Genomic DNA, 25,245 nt, shown 5'->3' on the forward strand with positions numbered 1-25,245 from the left:
GCCTCACCAGTCAGGGTTAAGGGAGGAAAAAACAAATATAAGCCAATCCCAGATGGCTACCCTAGATTCTATACTGGTTATATTCATAACTCCGGCTTGTGTTTCCTAGAAAAGGAAATCTTCCCTAGGTTGCTCTCCTGGATAAGGGTGAGAAATTCTGCCTGTTCTTTTACATGAACCATGGGCTTCCTGCTTAGATTTTTATAAACCAAGCAATCTTCAATTGGCAAGCCAGGTATAAGGGTAGAAAGTGGTTCCTACAAAACATATGGGTCTTCCTCCATTTTATTTTGTCATAGTTTCATTGTTTAAGAAATGGAGTAAAGAACTCTACTAACTAAAGCATATTTAGGAAGATAATCATGAGGCTGGTAGGTAATTACGAAGCGTAGATAGTATATTGACAAGCATATGGTTGGTGGCAAATTTGATAATTCTTGTTCCTATCATTCCTATCATACTAGAATATCACCTCTTCTTGTATTATTTGATCCTATTATCATCTTATTTTTGAATAATATTTTAGCATTAGAATATTTTAAGTTCATATTGCTGGCTTCCACAATTATAAGCATTACAGATATATATGTGTATATATGTATATGTATACATTTTAAGAATGATTTTAACAAATTAAAATATATTTTACATTCTGCTCTTCCACGCTTGATTCAAACAGTAGAAATTTCATTGTTGACTCTCTAATCTAATGGGTTTACAATAAAACTCCGAGGGAAAGAATCATATAAGTTAGAGTGCTTCATTTATTTAAAACTCCCCAGCAACATCACTACATTTTTAGTTCAATCAAATGAGGCATGAGATTTCATTAGTCATTGTTTTTAAAATGTATGCTGCCACACAGGAAGGTTTTTCTAAATGCCTTTAAGCACCCAGTCCTTTGGAATATTGTCCTCCGCTGTGAGTGCTGCATTCATCAAGCAGAGCGGTATCTGAGGAGGCAGCCAGGGTACCACCTCCAACACTGTATTACGGCTGGGTGGCAGAGCCTCCAGGTACATGCAGCAGCAAGATTAACATGTGCCCCAGTGTGACACAATGCTCCAGTGAGTGTGAGCATGCTGTAATTACCTTCATTGGGTAATGGAGCGGCATGATTACACTGACATCCTGAGGTCCAACTGAGGGTTAGTGTGGTCTGTGTGGACTATTGTGTACAGGAAGCGGCAGTGAGAAAGAAAAAAGGAAGAGGTTAGAGAACCAGAAACGCGGTGGCTTCGAAGAGGGATAAAGGACAGAAAAATAGAAAATGAAACGGAAGGGATTGGAGAAGCTTTGCATTTAATACTGGAAACTTGGCAGAGAATTTTTAGACACTGTATTTAAAGAGTTGTGGGTATCAAAAGTCTCACAAAAAGATATTTATATGGGGTCACATTTCAGTTATATTAGGGAAAATTATTTTAATGAGAACATATTTATCTCCAAATTCATCAGGGTACACATACTAAATATGTAGAACCTTTATGAATTCTTTCTCAATGAAATTGCTTCTGTTTGTTTTGCTGCTATGTGTTTTAAGCAGTTGCCTGTATCCTCCAGCATGTGACCATGGACAAGGGCTTCTGGCATTGAGGCAGAAAGCCAGATGTGAGGTGGGGAGCTATGTTCAGTTCTTATAACCCCACAGAAAACCATGGGTTGTGACTAGGAGATCCATATCTCAGATTTTTTTTCTCTTTTGTATTCCAGTTTATAGCTAGTAAAAGATTTGGAAAAGTAAAAGTACCTTGCTTGATAACTGTATATTGGTATCCTTTGGGAGCCTGCATATTTCCTTTTGTGCAGTTAAAAATATTATTCTGGGATGTATGCCCCTATGCATCATCAGGCCTCTAATGGAGTTAGTTTGTAAACACATAAAGTTGAGAATCCCCGGGTTGAGCCTGACAAGCAATGGCCAGTAGTGAAAGTTGCTTGAATCATGTGGGGGAAGGGCCAACATCAGGAAAAAGAAAGTAGTAAACACATATCACAAAAGAATGAATGAAATCATGTAAAAGTGGACTCTTTGAACCACCAGACAAAGAAACTTCCTGACCTTTCTAGCTCTTTGTTCTGGCCCCCGAAAGCTATCACGGTCCTGATGGCTCCCAGAGCCTCTTCAGCCACGGCACCTGCTTTTGCATATGCAGCTAGTTCTTTGTCACTAAATGTTGAGAGTATCTGTTTAGAAGAGAAACAGTCATGAATTTCACATGGGGAGAAGGGATAAAAGGCAGCCTGCACAACGCTATAACTCCCATTTCCCCATCCAACCGCCGTGCTTTCTAACATTAAAGCCAGGCCTTGAAGAGGGTCCAGAGTGTCTCCTATAAAGGCTAGATCTGAACTACCCAAGTCATCAGGGAAAGTGTATTTGGGAGTCCTGCCAAATTTCATACCTCTCATAAATGTTATCTGTCAACTATGAAGTTAGATAAAATAAAACCTTACACCTTGGAAGGGTTAACTATACTTTTCCCTTATTATGTCATAGCATGTCTGTGTGAACATGCACACATATTCATGTGTGTAAAAAGAATATTAATACCAAAAATACTACATCTTAGTCCAAGTTGAGCATCCATGTATCTTAAAGATAGTCCCTCATTGACCTGGAGCTCAATAATTAGTTTAGGCCAGCTCAACAGCCATTCTCAGGGATCTGCCTGTCTCTACCTCCCTAGCACTGATCTTAAAAACTTGTAACACCAAACCTAGGCACTTTTTAATTTTGGGTTCTGAGGATCTAACTCAAATTCACATTTTTGCAAAGTAAGATAACAGGATGATTAAATAAGATGACACAGGAAAAAAATCAAGGCAAAAGAAATACAAGTAATTAAGTGAATCATCACTCTCAGATTATATAAAAGTAGCCAGAAAATTTGCTCAACTCTGAAATGTTGGTTCAAGTAAATATGATTTTATATTATGCATATAAGGTAAAGTTGACAGAATGGTATGTAATTGATATAGGGAACATAATCCCTGCCCCCTTTTAAAACTTCCATATTCTTTCAATCATTTGGAGGACTATGCTTTAAATTTGTGTTTTCTTAAATAGAAATATAATCATACCTGTCATTTCAAATACCACATGAGAATATTTACTCAGCGAGGTAACAGTGAAATTAAGAATAGTGATTAAGGCAAGAACTGTAGTGTTTGGGGTCATAGTAAACATTAATTTTCACATTAAATGTCTATGTGAATGACATATTTCTAGATGTGACTCCCACTGACACTCCGCACACATCTGCTTAGACAGTAGATATACACTCTGGATATACAGAGTAACTCTCTATGAGAAATGTCTGGGTTTCACACACCTTTGCCCAAACAGCTGCAGAGAGGCCAAGGATGGGGCTAATGGCCATGATCACCAATGTGAGCTTCCATCCTCTGATGAACCCCACTATGAATCCTGCAAAAAACGTGGCCACTGCTTGAAAGAACATTCCAACCTTGTCACCAATTCCTTCACTGATTTTGGAGATGTCACTAAAAAAGATCACACCTAAGTGGTTACAGGCAGGAGGTCTTCAGTCAGAAAGGTGAAGTAGACATTTAATAAATACATAGACAAGAAAAACATGCCCATCTTACTGGAAGCCTCATTTAGAGTCTTAGCCTCTTGACTATTTTCTCAAGAAAATACTACACAAAAGAAACTCAGAATTATTTTGTGCTTCTAAGATGTTAATAATGCCACTGAAGCTGGTGCTATGAAATTAGTTAATCCTATTACAGAAGCCTTAACACTAAGGACATGAATCAATTTGTTTAAAAGAAGGAATTAGGAAAGGTATAACAACAGTAAAAGGACATTCACTAAACAAAGTTCTAAATTGGACATCATTTCTATAAAATAAAAAAAAAAAATCTCTACCTCCTTCACTCCCTTTTTCCCCCCTCTTCCTTCCTGGTGTTTTGACACAAGGTCTTGCTATGTAGCCAAGGCTGACTTTGAATCTGTGACACTTTTGTGTCAGCATAGTTCTGCTCATGCCCCTGGAATGCTGGGTTAAAGCTGTGGACCACCATCACCAGCACTTGAAGCTTTAAGAGCACTGTGTTGATGCTAATAATGTTTCAGATTTTTCCACTTCAGAGTACCCCACTGGTAAAGTGCACACGGCATGTCAAAATCTGAAAAGTCTACACAACAGAACCAACTCCTGGTTACAAGCATGTCATATAAATGGCATTCAACCTGTATGTTTGATTGTGTTCTGACTGCCAGTGTGACTGTAATGTTACACTTTCTCATGGCTGCTGTTTCTTTCAGAGTGAGACACGAAGGCCCTAAGCACCTTGATTTTATGCCCTCCTTGACCTTTGTTTTCTCATATTCTAAGCCTCCAGGAGGACACGTAGTATGTAATAGGCCCACAAATATTCGTTAAATAAGTGAAGTGTCCTCACTTACTAAAGCAAGTCTTTATAATTAAGGCACCCACTTTCTCATCCATTCAACCATTTTTATTTGGGGTCTAGCACCCTCCAGGTCTGTAGTAAGTGCCATGAGAGAGAAATGAGCATACAACATGCACTCAGTCCTCAAATAATTAGAGGGAAAAAACCCCTACTATAAATGGAAAGCGCAGCTTAAGCTACACTATCAGATATATACTCAATTCATAGCTAAGGCTTAATGTCTTAATTTAATGTTGTTTCAAATCTTCCTTCCCTTGACAATTTTCATTTCGTCATCAGAATGTGACATTAATAATACACTTACTCTGTCAGCCGTGTGTTGAGTTCGGTGGTGCCCTTGATATCAAACCAGCCCATTTCTTGTCGGAGGATGGCATGAAAAAAATTTTGTCTGATTTTCTTTATTTGCCGGCCAGCTGCCAAAGTCCAGAATGAAACTTGGATGTAGGCAGCAACAAGAACTCCACCACCTAGTCCCGAGTAGTAATATGCATATCTGGAAAATAATTAGAAAGTTTCTTTCATCTGTTTATTGTTTGATCTTGAGACATGGTCTCCTTGTGTAACTCAGGGTTGCCTTGAACTCATTCTGTAGCCTAGACTCATGCTGGCCTCTGACCCTTCTGCTTTAGTTTCCTGGGAGCTGAGCTATCAGGCATGTACCACCATGCCAGCTAGACAGGCTTTTAGGAAAATATTTCAGAATTGGAAATTAATCAATTTTCTAAACAGATCTTATACATGGAAGACATTATCACAAATATGTACCAATCTTCCTCTTTCCTTAAATGGCCAGATGAACACTCTGTTTAACAGCAAATTTGTTTTCCTAAATACCATACAATACACTTTCATGATTAACTTATAAAAATCATGTCAGTCATTTGCTTTAAATTGATGACAATTTTCCATAACAGCAGCCTAGGCTTGCATTCTTATCCTGAAATGTCTCTACCCCTCCACACGGCAAAGAGCACTAAACATGCAAAACATGGAAACGGTTCTTAATGTAAGTTTTTCCATATTCTTATTTAAAGAAACCCAAATCACCCACTTTTTCAGGCTTTTTTTAATTAATTAAAAAACAATAAATTCAAATTGATTTGGAAGAAAATTACAACTGAATCGGCAATGTCTTTAAAAATAATAAATTCCATCCCAATGATCCAAAATCTATCTTTAACCTAATTTTACAAATTATGTTCAATTAGCCTTTTAGATCTGTTTAGCATGCAGAAAGGGAAAAAAAGAGCAATTAATATGCAACATAGGCAAACATTGTTTGTGCGCCAGGCTTTTGAGATTTGCTAGGAAGACTGGAATGGGTGTGGATGCCATAGGTAACTACTAGAAGCAAAGTGACAAAATGGGAACAAAGACAGTAGATAACTGTGTTTTATCAATTTTGTTAAAAAGGGTAACTACTGTGATTATGTAAAATCATATCTATTGCTAGAATCACATGCAAGTGAAGGGTCATAAGGAAATTAACTTTCTTGAAACTGGGGGCTGTGGCACAAACAATTAGGGAAGGTGGAGCTTGGGAAAGAAATGGGTATTCTCACAACTCTGTAGTATGAGGCCATTTAAAGCAGTGTTAAAAGCAGAGCATAATATATACATACACATAAATTACCTAGTCATTTCTTCTTCCAGAATCCTCCCTGGATTTATCATTGACAGCGAAAAATTCACTAAATGAAAACAAAACAGAACATTTAAAAAGAAGGACTATTAATAGAAATTGCTAGAATTAAAAAGGTCTGTTAAGACAGTAACCATGTGTGAAAGATGCTAAGAGACCGCAGTTTAGCTTCTCAAAAACAACCTTCCCCCCCCCCCCCCTCCACACACACATCCAAGGGTGTTTTTCAGTTCACTGAAACACTGGTGTAGATGGGAGAGACAAGCTCTCCTGGTTCTACCCCTCCCGCACACTCCTGGGCCTGTGGCCAAGCAGCTCCTGAAGGCAGGGTAGAACGGTTGATGAAAGGTAGAGACACAGGTGTCTCACAGAATACTGAAGGTAGAGGGGGCAAAAAGAACTGGTCAGAATGGAAACTATGAGATTTGGTGGACACCGCTATTTTCTTGGGGATTCAAAAGACTTGTTCTTGTAAATTTTATTTTTATACCTTTTTTCTTACATATTTCCCAATGGCAAAAGTAAGGGAAAGGGCAGATTGCGTCCATTGCAAAAGAAGAAAATTAGAGACAGGGGGAAACCCAACTGAGTGGTTCAAAAATAAGTCACTGGATCTCTGGTAATTAGTCAGTGCCTTCATTACACCCTGCTTATTAACAGCACTGGAGTACTGGGTATGTATGTTTTAGGCAGCATTAGTTGAAAAGAACTATACTAATTAATGTGAGCTAATGTGATAAAAATATCAACAAGATGTTCTTAGTTGTTATGTTTAAATGACAAATCACTATTCGTTGAATATTTATTACATGCCAGGCTCTGTTCTGAATACTTTACACATATTCATTTAACTTTCATAACAATCTTATGAGGTAAGAATATTTCAAAAAAGCATCAGTTATGGAAAAGGAAACTGAAGCAGAGAGAAATAACCATGTCCAAAGCCACACAGCTAGCAAGCAGCCAACCTGGGGTAGGCCCAGGCAGGGTGCCCTTTGCTCTCACATTGCACTCTGCTGATTGATCTGTGTGGCAGTGACTGATTTCCACTTAAAACAAACCCACAAAAAAAAAAAAAAGAAAAAAATGAACCATGTATTTACAGCATTTATGAAATAGCGGAATAAAATATCCCTGAAGCATGGTTGCGCAAGTACAAGGCAGACACGTTCCACTCTTCTGTGTCACAGGAGAAGAAGTGTTCTTTCTTTATCCAGTTATCCTGTGCAAATGGCCCAGAGGTCATGTTTTCTTGCTGTTGTGTAGCTGTGTGCCCTTCTTATCTTTCTCCAAAGGAAGATAAAAGGTTCAAATTTATTTTAAACTTAAACTGTGTCAGGGTCAATTGCCAGCAGTGCAGTTGCAGTACAGTCCCAGTTATTACACTTTCTTTTCCTGCTGATGGGAAGGGCTTAAGCTGTTGAATCTTTGGGGAATCCCTTCATCTTATTTCTCTTCTAATCAGGTCAGTTCAGATGTGTGTGCCCTCTTCCCTCCTGGGGACTTAATCAAACATGGGAAATTAGAACTCTGCTTGGAACAAGATGCAGATACATTGTTCTGAAGCCAGAGTATTTGTGGAAATCACTAGCTATTTCTCCCCCTGAACTTAGAAACTGGATGAAATTTTAAAGTTTCATCTGTCCCAATCTCTATCTGAAACCTTTAAAATCTCTCCTTAAGGATAACATAACTCATGTGGATCCCCCCCACGCTAAGAAATATGAATCTATGAGCATTTCAGTTCCTACCTGCTCCTTTCTAAGAGTACTAGGTCAAGAAAGTTAATATAATTCTGGGTGAGAAATCAGCCTTGGTGCTGCCAGGAGGGCAGTATCCCAGGTGCCTGGACATAGTCAGACAAACGTGTGCAGGGGCTCCCAGAAGACTCACAGGATCAAAGTTTGCAAAGAGCCTGAGCTCTGTGTTGTCAGAAGACACTTAGAATGTATGACTTGTAAACAGTCCCAGTTGGTCACCTAGTTTGGCCTTCTAAAAGTTATTGAGAACTTTGAGAATAAAACTCTTTCCATATCTTCCCCAAGCCTGGTTACACCAGTCTGTCTTGCTGATTTAGGATGACAAGTCTTTTTAAAGTATCCCTTAATTCTAATGTGACAGGATGGAGAGCTCTCTTGATCCATCCCATAACAAGGGTTGAGGCATGCTTAAAGCTGCTTTTCCTTTTAGAGAAATTGCATAAAATCCTCCCTTGCTGTAGATGGTGAAACAAAATTAAATGGGTGGTCTCACTTCTTGAGCATAACATGTTCAAGATGCCTTACATTAGTAATCAATTTGATTCCATCAGTCAGTCCATGATCATCTTTCAAACATAATTTAAAAATAGTAAGGATTATGGTGGTTAAGCAATTTGGTCATTGCCATCCAGCTGTTGAGTGAAGGATATGAATAACAAACAGAGGCATTAAGGAATAGAGAAAGTGTCTTCCTTATCACACTGGGCTCTCAAAGTAAAAGTCCTTTATCAAATGAATTGTCCAGCATTAAAACAAGCAGGTGACATTTGTTCAGACAGCTTGGGTGTTGTGAACAGTTGATAGAACCCAGGGCTCAAACATGCCTTTTCTTCACCACCATGAAGCAATGCAAGAGCACGCAAGCCTAAACAATCTCCCCACAGAATTTTCTAGATTATTATAGTCACACAGAATTGTCCTCAACAAAGTCTTTGATACTCCTCAGATGAACTGTTTTCTGTGACTCTGTTCTTAAGGTTTTGGATAAAAAGGATTTGTTCATAGTTTGTGCACAACCAAATCATTGTGAGAGGACAATCCTGCCATGAAGTAGCTTCACTCTGCTGACAAAGATGGGCTCTGTTCACAGTTAGTCATTGTTGAGCCTTTTGTAATCTAAACCTTTTTTCCTCTAATATTCCATTCCTTACTTGGCTTTCAGTAAGCCTAGTTATCCAAGAATCCAACAAAATACTAAGTAACATACTAAAAATCATAAAACAAAGGACCAAAACCTCTCTCTTTGATGAGCTAAGACTTAAGCTAAGTACCCAAACCCAGTGATTTTTAGCTCAGTTCTACACTGATGAGTGCAGCAAAGTGCATGCCACAATGGGAGTGAGTTCATTGTTGACTTCATTTTTCCTCAAAGAGAATGAAGTATATTACTTTCACAAATTGCAGAATGAATTAAATTCATCAGTCATGGGAAGTTCCACTGCAAATCCTCCATGACAGGCAATATGGCCTGTGACCATGTGGTTTTAGAGTCAAGGGTAGAACCTCAGCATTTACAATCTGAGGATACCATGACAGAATTGTTAATTCTGTTGCATCTACTGCCTGGTAGTCTCTTACTCATTTAGTTCCTGAGAGAGACCTTGAATTTGGCCCTTAGCACAAAGTACCTGCCTGCTGTGTCCAACTTCAAAGCCATTGAATTGCATAATTAGGTACATGAAAAAAAAAAAAAAAAAAAGAAACTACTCCAAATAAGCAAGTAGTTGATAGTTGAATTATTCTAGAAAAAACAGAAGCAAGCAAATTCATTCATGATAAGTAAATTGCATTATTTTAAACTGGTTATTTTTTAGCATCTTGACAATTTTAAGTATATAGTTTTAAAGTGTTAAATATTTTCATCTAACCAATGTTATGAACTTTTTAAAATCTTATGCTAGTTAAACAATAGCTCCCCATATCCCTCCTCCGATCTCTAAGTAGTGTTATACTTTACCTTTCTCTGAATTTTACTACTCTAGATAATACATATAAGTGGATAATTAATATAATACCTATCATTTATCCGCTAGTTTAATAACATAATGTACTCAAGATACATCCATGCTGTATCATGCATCAAAATTCCCCCTTTTAAAGGCTAACTAACATTCCATTGTATGTATTCACCATATTAATCTGATTTTTTAAACCCTACATAGAAGACAATTTTTGGTTGGCATGTCCCATAATGGGTACCACCTTGGTATGCTTGTCTCTGTGTGTATGTGTGTATAATTAATATATAAAAGAAATAAAATTAACATGTAATTATAACAAATCAAGACCTTCTATGAAATAAAAGAAAATAAATAGTAAAGTCCTACCTGTTAACACTTCCTTAAATACTTTTATATTTCTTTCTTTATTCTTTTTTTCTTTCTTTCTTCTTCCTTCCTTCTGTTCTTTTTCTCTCTTTTAGACAGGGTCTCTTTACTTATCCCTGGCTGTCTTAGAATTCATTATGTAGACTAGGCTGGCCTCAAACTCACAGAGATCCACCTGTCTCTGCCTCTTGAATGCTAGGGTTAAAGGTGTGCTCAATAGTTTCTGATAAAGGTATGTTTTGTTTTGTTTTTTTTTTTTATGTATATGGCTGTCTTGCCTGCATATGTATGTTTATACATCACAAGTTTGCAGTGCTCTCAGAGACCCCTGGTAAAGCTGCCATGTGTGCTCCGGGATTTGAACCTGTGTCCTTGGAAGAATAGCCAGTGCTCTTCACCACTAACCCATCTTTCAAGACCCTATTAAAGACCTTTAAAACTACCTTGTCCTTCTCAACTTATCTTTACATTTTTTGAGATTTTTGGTCACTAGTCAAGCATCAGAACTCTAAATTCACTTAAAGTAGTTTTTTTCTCATAAAGAAAGCATAATTATTTATACTGGAGGAAATAAGCATGGTCATGATTATAGCTGGGTTGGTAAAAAGATCTGGTTGGAATTCTGTCTTAACACAAAGAGTATACTATGGACACTTTTTACTGTCTTTCTGAAAAGCATTAATATTTATCAGTGTTTATGTAAACATATCTTCTGTATTAATCAAGCAATCACATTTTCTTTAAATACCTGCACTTTAGCCTTTTAATAGCAACTAAATATGTAGTTCTCAATCAGTGAACTGTGAAAAAATGTATATATAATGACATCTAAATGATGGTGTTTATTCTACTCAGTTATATTTGCAATGAAGACTGGCTTTTTGGTTATTTTTTTTATTCTATCATCTATATGGCAATAAAGCTTCAGTTTGTTTTTTTTTTTTTTTTTCCAACCTAGACCTTCATTATCTCTGGGAAGAATAGGGCCTTTTGGCTTGGGATAAACCAAGAGAATATTTCTAGATTAAATTGAACTAATATGAAAACAAGTGTGTCCCCTGCTCCTTATGCGAATGGTGCTGCTGGGACCTTTTAGGTAACATAGACCCATGTGAATCCATTCTTTTAGATACATACTGAATTCATTACTATTTAGTAAAACATCACATCCAGTTCCAGTTAACCTGGTTGGTCAAAAAAAAAAAAAAAAAGAAAGAAAGAAAATCAGAAAATTTTTACAAATGAGAGTGGGAAAGAGAGAAAAAGATAAAACTCAGAGATAAATCTACAAAAGTCACTGCATCTAAGAAGTGCTGGGATGTGTTTCAACCCTTCTGTCATTACTAGGGGACAGACACTGCATAGTGACACCATAGTCCCACTTTATTTTGGTACAGAGCTTCCTGTATTTACTTATTGTTTTAAAAGTCAGACATCACACATGTACTTTTGGAATTAAAATTAGAAAAATTTCACAACTCCCTCTGTGGTATCTAGGTCACCTAGGTGTCTAAATTAATAAATAAACAGATGACGTAGATGAAAATCCATTTCTAATACCTTTCACCCAATTATATAAATACAATGCATTTTTTTAAAAAAGGCAGATGAACAATTACCTGGCAAGGAAAAGTTCCCAGCATTATTCACAAACTTATCTGTCATTTCTCCAAAGACTATCATCATGAGGGGAAGACCTGATCCATGAGCTATGGCCATGATAGTGCCCAGGAGCATGAACAATTTGTCCTGCCAGTCAGAATACCGGAACTGAAAAAAGGAAATAGAGTAATACTCCATTTAATAACCTGTGCTTGCAGGATTTTTATTTCAAGTTAGTTCTATTATTGAACTTGCAAGTGTGCTCATCGAAATGCAGGTGATGATCAGATTAATTTCATGATTTATGTACATGTAAACAAATCAATTTAAAGTCAGGTGGTGGTGGCTCACCCCTTTAATGCCAGCACTTGAGAGGCAAAGACAGACAGAACTGTTCGAGGCCAGCCTGGTCCACAGAGTGAGTTCCAGAACAGGCTCCAAAGTTACAGAGAAACCCTGTCTCAAAAACCAAAAAAAGAAAAAAAGAAATCAACTTATTTCTACTTAATTAATGTTTAACTGGGTGAACTATTACAATATAATCAAGGGAATAAAGATTTGGATTCATTGAGAAATACTGTTTAATCTCTCAGAAGTGTGTGTAGTGAATTAAGGTGAGTTGGGGACAGACATTAAGTTCACACACATAAACATATCCTTCAAAACACTATGTGCACAGAATACTATTTCATTAGATATGAAAATGGGAACAAAGAGACTTCTCAGGGTGAGGCCAGAGCCCCATAGAGGGTAAAATTAGCCTCTAAAGGCAGTTCAGGAATGAAGAACTCATTTAAAAAAAAAAAAAAAACTTTATGGAGTGTCTGTGGGCTTTAAGGAAATCTTGCTCATGAAAAATCTTGAAAGATGAGATACAACCAACTGGAAAAAAAATAAGGGACATGGAGGAAGTTGGGATTTTAGGTTTGCAAAGAAAGGGGGCTTAGAAATACACAGAGAACAGCAGAATGCCTTAAAATCACATTACAGGTGAGGAGAGACCATCAGAACTTTTGGATTTGGTGCTGGTTATGGGCAGCAGGGTGGGTACCAATTATCACTGTGAAGTGTGCAATTCCTCATTGCTAATCAAATACCACTTCAGAAGACTGCAACTAAATGTCTTTTTAATCTGCTCCAATTTATACCATTTGCTCAATATTTCTAATTTGACTCTTCTATCAATTTCTCTCTGTTCTTTCTCCTCTGTCTTCTAGACTAAACAGCTTCCTCTCCATCCTGTCTATTTCTCCTCTCTTTCTAAACTTCATACTCTGTTCATTTTCACCCAAATCTTCCCTTTGAGTCAAGAAACAGTTATCTGAAAAGTATGCAGTGATTCAGGGTGGTGAAGTGGCATCTTTGAGGGTTGAGGCTGAGTCACACTGGTCAATACCCAGTGATGCTGAGGTTGGGAGACACAGTGGGGACTGAGTATGTGTGCAAACTGTTCTCAAAGAGTTTCAGAGTTCATCTGGGGCCAAGGGCAGCAGGGGCAGATTCCACCATCCAACACACAGGGCAAGCAAGAGAACTAAAGGAAACAAAGGCTCAGAACCAGGAAGAGTTTAGAATAAAACAAAGGCAGTGACAAACATGAAACAAATGTAAAGGAGATCAATCCTAATTACTACAAAGGACCTCAAGGTCCATTGTTAGTAGCTTCTAAGTGAAGGGAGTCAGGACAATTGCATCTTTCAACCTCCTTTCAGGGCACATGGTCAGGTTGTCCTATGGTGTTTTTTTTTTTTTTTTTTTTTTTTTTTTTTTTTAGTGCACATTATATGACACTGAAGAAGCTTTTAATGCTTTTCATGTTAGTTGAATCAAATTTAAATTTCTAAAGTCAAATGTAAAGTTAGGCAACTTTCTTAAGTAAATCTAGATTAGTCTTCAGTGAGCTTTTGCAACAAAACAAGGCATTTCTAATCCGATTACACCAGTTTTGTCCTGAAGTCTTTCCAACCAAAAATATCTACTCACATGCAGGATAGTGATTAAATTTAAATTCAGTTTAAACTAAAATTATTAAATATAATCAAAATGTCAATTATCCTACTTTGCACTATATATTTTTCCACTTTCTGTAAGAAACAGATTCCAAACTGAAATTAAAATTACATGCTGTTTTTCACGATGTAGTCTCTGTAGTACTGAATAAAATTCTTTTTTCTAGGCTGGCGAGATGGATCAGTGAGTAAAAGCACTTTGATCCCTGAAACCAACAGGTTTGGAAGAAGAAAATCGATTCCCAAAAATTGTGCCTTGACTTCCATGTATGTGCCGTGTATGTGCACTCACACACCTCAGACACACACCATGTTGGGATCTTGGGCCATTGTCCATAATAAGTAAATATAGCGTAAGCTGTATTTTACATAATAAAAAATTACTCTCACTGAAACTTTTTAAACAAAAACAAGGAGTGGGGGAAAGAGTGTGAGCAGGAGCCTTGAGTGATGTGAGGGCATTTTTATGCCTTTTCATCCCTTTGCTTTCTAACTTGGTGGTTCAATGGACATGCACTTAATTCTCTCTCTCTCTCTCTCTCTCTCTCTCTCTCTCTCTCTCTGTCTCTTTTTCCTGGCAAAGGCTGTCTGTTTGGAGCACATCACATTAACCAAAGCAGGCAAACACTTTTCTGGCCAGTGTCTGTAAGACACATTACAAATGAAACTAGATTAGATTTCTCCAAACACATGTTGCTTTTTCTTGTACCCAGAAAACTCTGGAAATGGCCTAAAATAGAATCAGGATCCATAATCATTATGCCAAGTTTAACTAATTTCCTTGTGAGCTAATTGCACCTATATATTTCTTGTTTTAAATGTTTTCAACTACTTTTTTTTTTTTTTTCAGGATTGGGATATAGACAGGGTTTTTTGAAACAAGACATTTCCTGAAGTCAGTGAGTTCCCATGGCATTTCAAAAACGCTTCATACCCATATGGTACAACATTAGTACCGCAGGAACAATCCCTGCATAAGACAGACTTCAAGTACTTGCTTGCTGGCTATCGACTCAAGCTCCCAAATGTGAATGAAATGCAGGAATAGTCCCACTTAATATTTCACAGCTTACCAGTGTCAACGGTCCAATTAAATTCACTTTCTTCTTTTTATCCCTGCTTTGGTTGCTGTAAAAATATAATTGTTCAAATTTAAAAAGTGTTATCAACAATCAATTGAACATAAATCTTAGTAGTTGTGGTTTTGAACTGGAACATTTTTAAACATAAGGAGACTACCATAGTCAAAATTATCCTGCTTCACAAATACTTCAAGGTAGCCATGAAGTAACTGTCCAAGGTACCACAAGGAGATGGACAAATAAGAAAAAGTCACTAGCCTTACAGAGCTAATAAACAGAGAGATGAACATCTTAACGACATCTACCACATCACTTAAATCATTCTTTTTCTAAGAAAAGTACAAGTTGATCTATAGGGAGATAACTCTTTTCAGCGATGGGAGCAGTTTTAGGAAATACTATTTTTCTATATTCAAGACACATCATCTAAGATCCAAACATTTCTCTCCGGTTAGGATAGCATCCTGTGCAACCTTCCCACTTTGTGTCCAGTTATATTTGCTTCAGTGTATTGCCAACCTGTAGCCAACATAATTTTAAAAACCCAAGCTATTTCTCTACTCTGGCAAGAACAATGGCTGCCCTTTTTCTCAGAGTGAAACCCAGACCTTCGTATTGGCTGCTGTGTGCTCATGAGCACATCTCCCACTCCTGGCCTTACTCAATTTGCTCAGGGAGGCAGATGCAGCTTCTCTGCTGTTTTGTGAATACAACAAATACAGTCCCAACCTCAGGGTCTTTTTATTCTAAATTATTGTTACCAGGAAGATGTTCCCCCAAATACCCACATCTCTCTCTATGCTCATGCCCTTGTGCTCCTTTCTCAATAACTGACTTCAAAGGAACCACCCTACTTAAACTTGACAAATATTTCTGCTGTGTTCTCTTGATTTTCTCAGTCTTTATTAATTTTTTCTTCATACTTGGTACCTTCCAAGAGATGGATATTTGCCACTAAATATGTACAAAAGAATGTTGCACAGCCTATGCAGCATGTTTGGAACAAGCACATTAGCCCCTCTCAGTTTGCTCTACATAACAGAGGGTGGGCTTAGCTTTTCTTGAATGTATAATCCTTGGTATGACTATCTAAGAATAAGTGTCATATTTCATCTTATAATATCAAGTTATTTTTTAAATTTCTGAATTTCAGTTTTGAGCTGTTCCCTTCTTTCCAGCCACAGAAAAGGCTGTGAGCTTTCCCTGAGGACTTCCCTGGTCCATCCCGAGTGTTACTTCACCCATTAAGGGGACAGTTCCTTCTTACACTAGTCAGTACGCTCTTCGAGTGTACTACATAAATAGCCTTCTCAGTGAAAATGCCAGCTATTAATAGATTCACAGTCATCCCCAGCCTAAATTGCCAGAAGACAAAACCACATTTTTCTATTAGAAGTAACACTATCCATGTTTTTATAACTCCATATGGACAAATCTAAATTTTCTGTGAATAAATGCCATCATTTTTAGAAATGAACAGGTCAATGTCATTGTTGAAACAAATTAATAGAAGTAGGGCTCCAGTTTTAGCATCAGATAGGCATATTTTCAGTTGGCTAATCAGACCCCTCGCAGCTTGAAGAGCAGCTACAGAAACTGATAAATTTGTCCCTCTAGGTGACAACTCCATGATATGTGTCAGTTAATTCCGGGTGGCCTAGCATGAACTCAGAGACTGTAATAGCCTCATAAACTATTTGAAGCTAAAGACGAAAATGATTCACTATTCCCACAGTGAAAGAGGAAACACACAAGCACTTGACTGGGCTCTTCTGCCTGACAAAAGTCTGCATGTGTGCTTCACTGGGGACTGGAGGATGACCAGACCAGAGAGGGAGGAAGAAAAGGCCCACTGGCAGAGGAAGTGTCGCGGTTTGCCCTCTTGCACTTGGGACAAAAACTGATTTGGAAGCAGAAGCTAGGGAGGTTGCCCTCCATCACACACACACACACACACACACACACACACACACACACACACGCACACACACACACACGGAGAAAAGGGGAAAACAGTCAACCCATGGGAGGAGAGAAATAAGGGGAGAAGGGGAGGAGAGGGTGTCTTGCTTCACTACCCAAAGTCAAAAGCACAGCCATCAATAGCAGACAGCAGGTGTCTGAAGCTCGACCAGCTGTGGCCAGATGATGGCTAAAGGGAGTTGCCGTCAAATGCTCACTTTATAAAAATACAACGAAAGTTATACAACACCAATATTCATCAAACCACCCGTGCCCCTAGAAGGGGAGCACTTTTGAAGGCAGCCTCTTCTCTCTGAACCGTCCCAAAAGGAGCCCGGGTGACGTTGCCCAAGGCCACTTAAAACTTCTTCCCAGAGGCTCAAGGCAGCAACCGATTTTCCCAACTTTTTTGCAGGACTCAGGTGTAAATGAAAATCCAGTGGCTTCGTGGCCCTGTATACCTGATGCTGCCTAGTTCAAAGTCGCCCTCCACTGTCCCAGGGCGCCGCGCTGTTCCGTTCCTCGCTGCCTCAAGATCCATCGCAGCCTGGAGGGAAACCACAGCCTCAGAACCAAGTGCACCCAGCCCAGCTCCCGGGAGAGGGGACCCCTAGCCGAGGGCGCAGAGCTGGGCGCACAGTGGTGGGAGCCGCTGCAGCCACCCTCCCGCCGCCCTGGGTCTCCCGCCGCGGCCTCGCTCACCTGGCCTTCGAACGCGTGTCTGTCGCAGAGGGTGGCAGACCTGGACTTTGCTCCCTCGCTGTGGCTCGTCCCCGCCTCCCACACGCGTCCGGCGCCAACGACGCCTCCCGCTGCGGCGGGGGCAAGGGCCCGGGCCCGCAGGAGAGCTCCCGCAAGCCCGCTGGCTCTGCAGGCCCCAGCGCCACCAACGCGTCGCCCTCGCCGCCAGGGGCGCGCGTCTCCGCTGCCGCCCACCCGGGCCAGCTGCCAGCCGCCCGCAGCGCAGCACCGGCTGCAGCAGATAAACCCGGCTGTCCCGCTACAGGCCCCTAAAAGTGACTGTCACTCTCCCCTAGCTGACTTTTCTTTTTAGAACACTTTAGGGAGGCAGTGTCCACAGGTCTAACAACCAGGCGCTTTGAGAATCCAGGAAGGGCAGCAGGACCGTCTCTTCTGCATCCTCAGCTTTAGTCCAGGGCACCAAACCCAATTAACATTCCGGATGCTGAGGATTATGCAGGTCCGGCCCAGAATAATCACCAAGCGTCCCTTGAAGAAGAGGAATAATGCTGCTGTCCCCCACGGGGAAGGTCACTGACCGGCACAGAACTTGAGGGTTGAGAAGGATTTTAAATGGTTCCATGATTAAAAGCGCATGCTTTTATTTTTTGTTTTCACACGTGAAGAAACCGGTGCTTAGAGTAGCTAACTCCCACCCTCCTGAAGCCACAGTTTTAGGGCTAGCACCCAGATAAAGCTTATTGTCTGCTGCTGTCCTGACTCTCTGCTCTTATCTTAGACTTCCCTCCTGCTAAATTGTCTCTATTCCTAGCACCTATGTGAAGATGGCTTCCTTGTCAGTTCTCATTAATTTTTTTTTTTACTCTACCCAAAACAAAGGCGGTAAAACATAGTAAAACATCGCTGCCTTCACGCTTCAAGCAAGCTTTCGCGTTCAAGAGCTTCGTGACTTAGTGTGTGGCTTGTGGACACTGCTTATGTCTCTAGCTTCAGCTTCTTAAGAATTTGTCTCCCTTACTTGGTTATTTGAAAGTCCCTAGTGTTGTTTAAAAAAACCAACCAACCAAACAAACAAACAAAACAAACAAACAAAAAAAAGTTAGCACCTGTTCAATAAGGGGTTGCTTTTCTTCTAGTCCCTTAGCTGGCTTGTCTGCTGAGCCTTGTTCTTCCTGTGCGGTATTAGCACAATATTTGTCTCAGACCCTGCCATTTACTAGGCTGTCTGGCTTTGGGTGGTTTATTTAATTCTCAACTTAGTCTCAAAATCCATTAAAACAGGGGTGTTAATAAGACTGGAGAAGATGTGTTTACAATGTCCCCCACATAGGGACACTTAATAAATGGCAACTGCTGTTAATTGTTAAAAATGTAAAAGAGACAGGCACAGATAGAGTAGAAGAGGGGCAGGCAGCCCAGATGCTCACTCCCCCAGTGTGCTGCTTATCTCTGTCTGGTTCTTCACAGGGAAAATAGCTCAAGTAGCATGCAGGGAGTTGATTGTAACTGTGATGGACATGAATGTAGTTACATGTTTGAGCTCAATTTACAGCCTACCCTAACCACAAGGGGTCTCCTTGGTGGGGTAGCTGGCCTGCCCTTCACAGTCCTAGCAGGTGTTCAGATTATCATTCTAAGATATTCTGAGGCCAAAGCAGTTAGAATTGTTAAATTTGGGCAAGAAGGGGTTTTGGGTAACTGGAGGACATTACAAAATTCAGTAGCATCTAAGGGGTGATATATGCCTGTCAATCTCCAACATAAGAAAGCCAGAGGGAGTGAAACAGAATGTTTGACGGAGTAAGAGGAGGGCGAATTAAAACATAGATGAACAAAGACTGGAAGTGGGCAATGAAGTGCATTGCTTTGTCTGTCTGTCTGAGTCAACCCACAGGTTGTCCTTGCAGGAGCTACTCTGTTCCCTGCATAAGGACAGAATTCAGCAGATAGGCCAACAGTCTACAGGGAAGAAGACACACCTCCATGGCTATGCTTACATATTATCTGCCAAAAATGAAAATCTGTACCATCTAAAATCTCAGCAGCTCAATTATTGAAAAAATGAGAGATTATATGAAATATACTTATTAAAATTAAAGGATTTGTTTGAGAAACATCTAAAACACTATAGATTCATAGGACACTTTGCATAATAGCCTAGGCAATGATAGCATTTCTGCATGCTTACGTATACTAGTGTAACAACTGCATGGCTGTAACAGTGATGAGAAGACAGTTCACACTGGTGAGAGTGTGAACTGGTGCCTCTTTGCAAATCAGTCGAGAGGTGTTTTCAATGACTAGAAAGAGAATTTCCCTAAGAGCCAGGTACAACTTCCCTCAGAGAACAGCACAGGGACACTTGCACAGCCATGCTCATTACTGAGTTACTTACAATAGCTGGGAAACGGAATCAAATGTGATGTCGGTTTTAGTTAGGTTTCTATCACTATGATACAGCATCATGACCAAAAGCAACCTGGGGAGCAATGGACCATTATGCAAGGAAACTGAGGCAGGAACTGAACCAGAGGCCATGGAGGAGTCCTGCTTTTTAAGTCCTGCTTCCTTCTCAAGGCTTGCTCAGTCTGATCTCTTATACACCCCCAGGACCACCTGCCCAGGGATGCCACCACACACGATGAGTTAGGCCCTCCCTCATCAATCAGTAATGAAGAAAATGCACTAAAGATTTACTTACAAATCTAGACAAATCTTAAGTAGTAGGTATTTTCTTACTTAGTGTCCCCCTTCCCAAATGATTCTAGCTTGTGTCAAATTGACCAAAAAAAAAAAAAAAAAAAAAACAAAAAACAAAAACAAAAAAAAAAAACTGGAATAATGTTCATGAACAGATGAACAGATAAGAAAAATATGGTATATATACACAAAGTAATATTATTCAGCTCTAAAGAAAATGGAATTTGTAGGTAAATGGATAGAACTAGAAAAATTATGCTAAGGTAACTAAAACCCAGAAAGACAAATATGACACATATGACACATTCTCTCTCACACACGAATCCTAACTTCAGATCATTGGTTTTTGTGTTTTTAACCATGAGCATAAGTGTATGTGGATAAAGGGAACTTGGGAAACCATACTAAGGGAAGTGAACTACTGGGGGCCAAGGGACCAAAAGAGTTAAGCAGGGAAAATTATGTGTGTTGAAGAAAATCAGGGAGTAAAAGGGAGGGCTACCTCAAAGGAAGGGAGCATGGTAAGCCATACAGAAGCCATACAGAGCTAAGAGTCTATGAAAGAGTCGTATAGAAACCCATGGTTAATAGTCAAAATAACAACTTTTAAAAACAGTTCAAGCAGGATCATAGTGCACAGGTTGATCATGTCACTCCCAGAAAATGCATTGTTAGATGAAAAAAAATCACAGAATTAACCAAGGGATACCAATCCTACGAGTGGTCAGGGAGATCGCAGAGGTCTCTAAAGCAATATAAGCTATCATCTTTGATTGCCCTTGGTCATCCACAATAACTATATTGTAAGGTCTGATTACTGAAGACACTACACACTTTGGTTGCAGGAAATAGAGAAATCAATCTCAAATCAACCTAGAAACTCCCCACTTGCTGGCTAGTTTTCACTGTCAAAAGTGCTCTGCAGACTGCTGGGAGAGAAAAAGACATAGATGGTCTTACCTAGCCCTGACCCTGCATGCAATGCAGACTTGTTGGACAATATGTGCAATAACTGCATGACAGTTCTAGGGAACTGCTTTCTCCTTGGATTTGAGACCTGTTCTACTGGTGGGAATTTCATGACTTAGCCTGCAATTCTGTTCAAAAGCCCATGGGTGGAGAGATTATAGATTCTAAGGTAGAACGCATTATTTTTTTTTTCCTAAATGGTCAAGGTGTCAAATTGTCTTCTGAATAAATTTGTCTATACCCAATAGACCTTGTCTGCTCACCATCTTGGTCAGAGAAATCTTATTTTTGCAATGAATAGCTGTCATAATTGGTCAAAGTGCTGAGAATAAGAAATGGATTGTTCAGCCCTAAACAGGACATCTATATCAGCACTGCCCCCCACAAGGCTCAATCACAGAAGAGGATCTAGAAAGAAAAGATGGGGAGGAGAGCTCTGAAATTTGGTCTCCTAGATGTGACATGGTTGTTGTACTCATGAACTCGCAGCAGCTGTGGCCATCTACTCAAGAACTATACAAAATCAAGCCAGCTTAGGAGTAGATGACCTCCAGGCTCCACCCCTTACTGAGGAGCTATTGGCAGTGGATAGAGGCTGGGGTGGGGATGACCATCGATTGAAGATGTAGTCACTAGTAGGTTTCCACACTAGTGAGACCATGTCAGGCAATGGTCTCACATTTATGTTCATATGAACAATACTAACTGGACTTAGTGGGATATAATATTAGACACAGAGTTGGAAGAGTGCTTGGGAGGACATGGAGGAAGTTGGAGGGAGAAATGCATATGTTCAAGGAGAAGAACTCCATTTGCTAAAGAAGTCGAGTGTTTTTTATTCACACGGGTGCTTACACATTAAGTATGTGGTGTGATAATGCACTTTGAATTTGCAAACAATAAAAAAGATTAAAAGAAGAAAACAAACAAAAAATAAATCATTTTTTTAAAAATTTGCAAAAGATACCTAAACAAATTAGGAGTCTCTAAACATCTTCATATAATTTCCATTTCAATGTGTGGAATGACTGACTAAAAGAAATATATACCTGTGGGTAATAAAGAATAAGAATTAATAAAATAAAAAAATAAAATGAAAATACTCAAGAAACCAAAAGAAGAAGGAGGAAGAGAAGAAGTCTGAAATTTAAATAATAGCAACAAATAAGGTGACAAAAGTTAAAAACAAAATAAAAAAGTCCTTCTTACTTTCAGGATTTTAACATTTGGGTTTTAGTCTCTCAGGATCCTGATTTGGTGCCTGGTGTCCAAGAAGGCATCTTTTAGGATTATGGTCAGTACCACTTTATCTGCATCAGAGCTAACTCGGGGGCTCCTTCTGCATTTGTCTGATAACAAGGAACAACTCTATCTTTTAAGTCCCTCCAGTTACTCATGCATTAATTAGCTTAAACCATGATGACAAACTATTTCTCCTTTGTACTACACTACTTAAAGAACTCCCCACTGAACGTGTGTGTGTGCCCACGCACGTGTGCATGCTGCAAGCACACATTTGAGCATGTAAACTGTGTGTATGTAAGCACATATGTGCCAGTGAATGCACACATGTATGATTTTAGAGGCCACAGGTCATCCCCAGGGGCTGATCCTCAGGAGCCATCAACCTTTTTGAGATGGCCTTTCACTGGGACCTGAGGCTCAACTATGAGGGTCCACCAACTGGCCAACAAGGCCCAGCCTCGGCCCTCTGTCTTTCTCCACCTCCTAAGTACTGGGGTTGAGAATGTGCTACATGGGTGTTGCGACTGAGCTATGGTCCCTGTGCTTGCATAGACCTTACTGTCTGAGCTCTCTCTTCTGCTCTTTAACTTTCTCATAATGGCAAGATGTTTAGACACTGGTACACCGATGATGGAGGTTGGTATACATTTTTTTTCTTGTAATCTGCAGTTTTATTGTTCTTATTTGTCAGATTTCCTATCTGATTTTTTAATCTCCTTCAGATAATTTTTTTAATTATTGATTTCATTTCTACTCTTTTGTTTAACAGTTTCTGACTTTATCAGGATTATAACCAGCACCTTTGACTAATCATTGTGCCCTTTTCTTCTGGGATAATACCTGGATTCTAGAACTCAAAGGCCCTCTCATTCCACCCCCAAGCTTGACACTAAGTTACCTCAAGTGCTTTGACTTTATCTATGTATTTGTGGCTCTTGGAATGACATCATACCATCAGTTGGTACTTTCGTTTTGTTTTTATATGTTTTTTCATCTTCCTTTTTTGATTTCTTCATACCTCTGCACTCTTGGATCTTGGATCTTTGCTTCAGTCTAACGCATTCACACTTGATTTACTTCAGCTGTCTTGGATAATTTTCTTGCCAGGTAAAGAACACGTTTTTATATATACTTTTTCTAAAAGTTGGTGACTAATTTTCTCAGCTTTTTCCCTCTTTCACTTTTAATTTGAAAAATTAAAGGTAACTTGGGAGCTTGGTTCATTAGATATGAAAATTCATCATGCAACTACAGTAATCAAGAAAATGTGTTCTGGAGAGAGACAAAACTAAGGGAAAACAAAATAGAGATTTTATAATGATGAGAATTGTCTTTGATTCAGGCATTGTTAGATACTCTTTAAAATACACCCTGGAAGTAAGGAAGATGAGGCAAACATGTAAGACAGCTAACAGTAACAGTGATTAGTCTTTAATGCAGCCTCCAGCCCACCGACTTTGTACCTTCACTGCTCCTCAAGCTCGCATCTCCTTAATAATTGAAGCTGTCAACAGTCACAACGCCCTTGCCCTCTCTGCCCTGACAGCCCTGGAAAGCTCCAGTTACCCACCTACAATGCCTGGGAAAAGCACAAACCACTTGAATAGTCTTGCCAAGGATTCAGACTGTTCTATACTGTACTCTTAACATGCCTACATTTTCCACTTATTGTCAACCCTGAGCATCTAGCCACATAATCATAAAATCGGTTTTCAGAGTCATCCATTGATGCATCCCAACAATCACAAATGTGAAGTTATTTCCTGCCATCTATTTCTTCAGCTGTGTCATTCTTACCCTGCCTTTGCATCTACTGAATTGTGGCACATCTTATCGTTCTGATCAATAATCAGAAGTGGTCATAAGGACACTGGCCCTCTCACCACATCTGTACTCTCTTTGTGTCTTCCCAGGGATGATGTTTCTTAAAGTGAGATGATTACGTCCCTGCTGCCTGCTTTCCTTTGTGCTTCTGTACCCTAGAGTCCCTCCTTCTCACTGTCTTAAGGAGCTCCTATGCCCAAGTAGATGACATCCCTCACCTACACTCCCATCCCTGCAGCGCATTCCTGGTAGAACACACATGTACATATATCCCTGCACCCCATTCCTCCTAGCATACACATGTACATACATTTTCCTTCCAGACAAAACCCTGTTAGTCCTCTTCCCTCACAAGCTACCCTCACATCTCTCTCCTCTTTGAAGGCTGACTTCTTGAGAGAGATGTGCCCTGACCTCTATTTCCTGTCCCCTTGTTCTTTCTTAGATCCAATCTAAACAGGAATTTGACCCTTTAACACTATCGAAACTGCTAATGTCAGTGTCACTGATAACCTTTAGATTGCTAAATAGAAAGGCCCGAGTCCATTTTCACTTGAGAAACTCAAGTGTTTGATAAGTTGATCACATTCTCTTCCTGATTCACTTTCCTGGATTCCAGGATGCTGCCCACTTCTTATATTGTCCATGGCTCTCCTTGTAATTCTTTCTCAGTCTGATCTGACAGCCTCCCCTTGTGTAATTTTTTATTTTGTTTTATCTTTGAGATTACCCAAAAGTTTCTCGTTGCTATTTTTGTCATAGATCTTCTTCCCAAATCTTAACTTTTATGTTCAAGACATTGTGGATGATTATATTGGGTGTTTAGTGGAACTTTAATCTAATATGCTCACTTCACTCCTGATCTGTTCTTCAAGCTGGCCCCTTCAATGGAACCCTCCTCCTCAGTTAGCAGTTTGGGTATTCTAGTTATCAACACAATTAGAGTCATCTTATAGTCTTCTATTTCTTTGGTAC

The 25,245-nt window shown here is 39.4% G+C and overlaps 1 protein-coding gene across 3 annotated transcripts in view; it reads right to left on the reverse strand.

The window, feature by feature from the left end:
• Positions 1 to 17,740, reverse strand: part of Abcb4 (ATP binding cassette subfamily B member 4) — a 49,756-nt gene extending 32,016 nt beyond the window's left edge. The window contains exons 1-8 of one of the 3 annotated variants that reach the window (XM_051174546.1): positions 17,533 to 17,740; positions 17,292 to 17,377; positions 14,860 to 14,914; positions 11,795 to 11,945; positions 6,080 to 6,137; positions 4,748 to 4,939; positions 3,336 to 3,507; positions 2,063 to 2,187 (exon numbers count right to left, since the gene is read on the reverse strand). In XM_051174546.1, the coding sequence (XP_051030503.1) occupies positions 2,063 to 2,187; positions 3,336 to 3,507; positions 4,748 to 4,939; positions 6,080 to 6,137; positions 11,795 to 11,945; positions 14,860 to 14,914; positions 17,292 to 17,371 (833 nt within the window). In that variant the 5' untranslated portion in view covers positions 17,372 to 17,377; positions 17,533 to 17,740. Of the gene's footprint in view, positions 1 to 2,062; positions 2,188 to 3,335; positions 3,508 to 4,747; positions 4,940 to 6,079; positions 6,138 to 11,794; positions 11,946 to 14,859; positions 14,915 to 17,291; positions 17,378 to 17,532 lie in introns of those variants that run through there. The other 2 variants (XM_051174547.1, XM_051174548.1) reach the window with 2 other exon arrangements.
• Positions 17,741 to 25,245: the final 7,505 nt, after the last annotated feature.

Source organism: Phodopus roborovskii, unplaced genomic scaffold, assembly GCF_943737965.1.
Source record: "Phodopus roborovskii unplaced genomic scaffold, PHOROB, whole genome shotgun sequence".
NCBI lineage: Eukaryota > Metazoa > Chordata > Mammalia > Rodentia > Cricetidae > Phodopus > Phodopus roborovskii.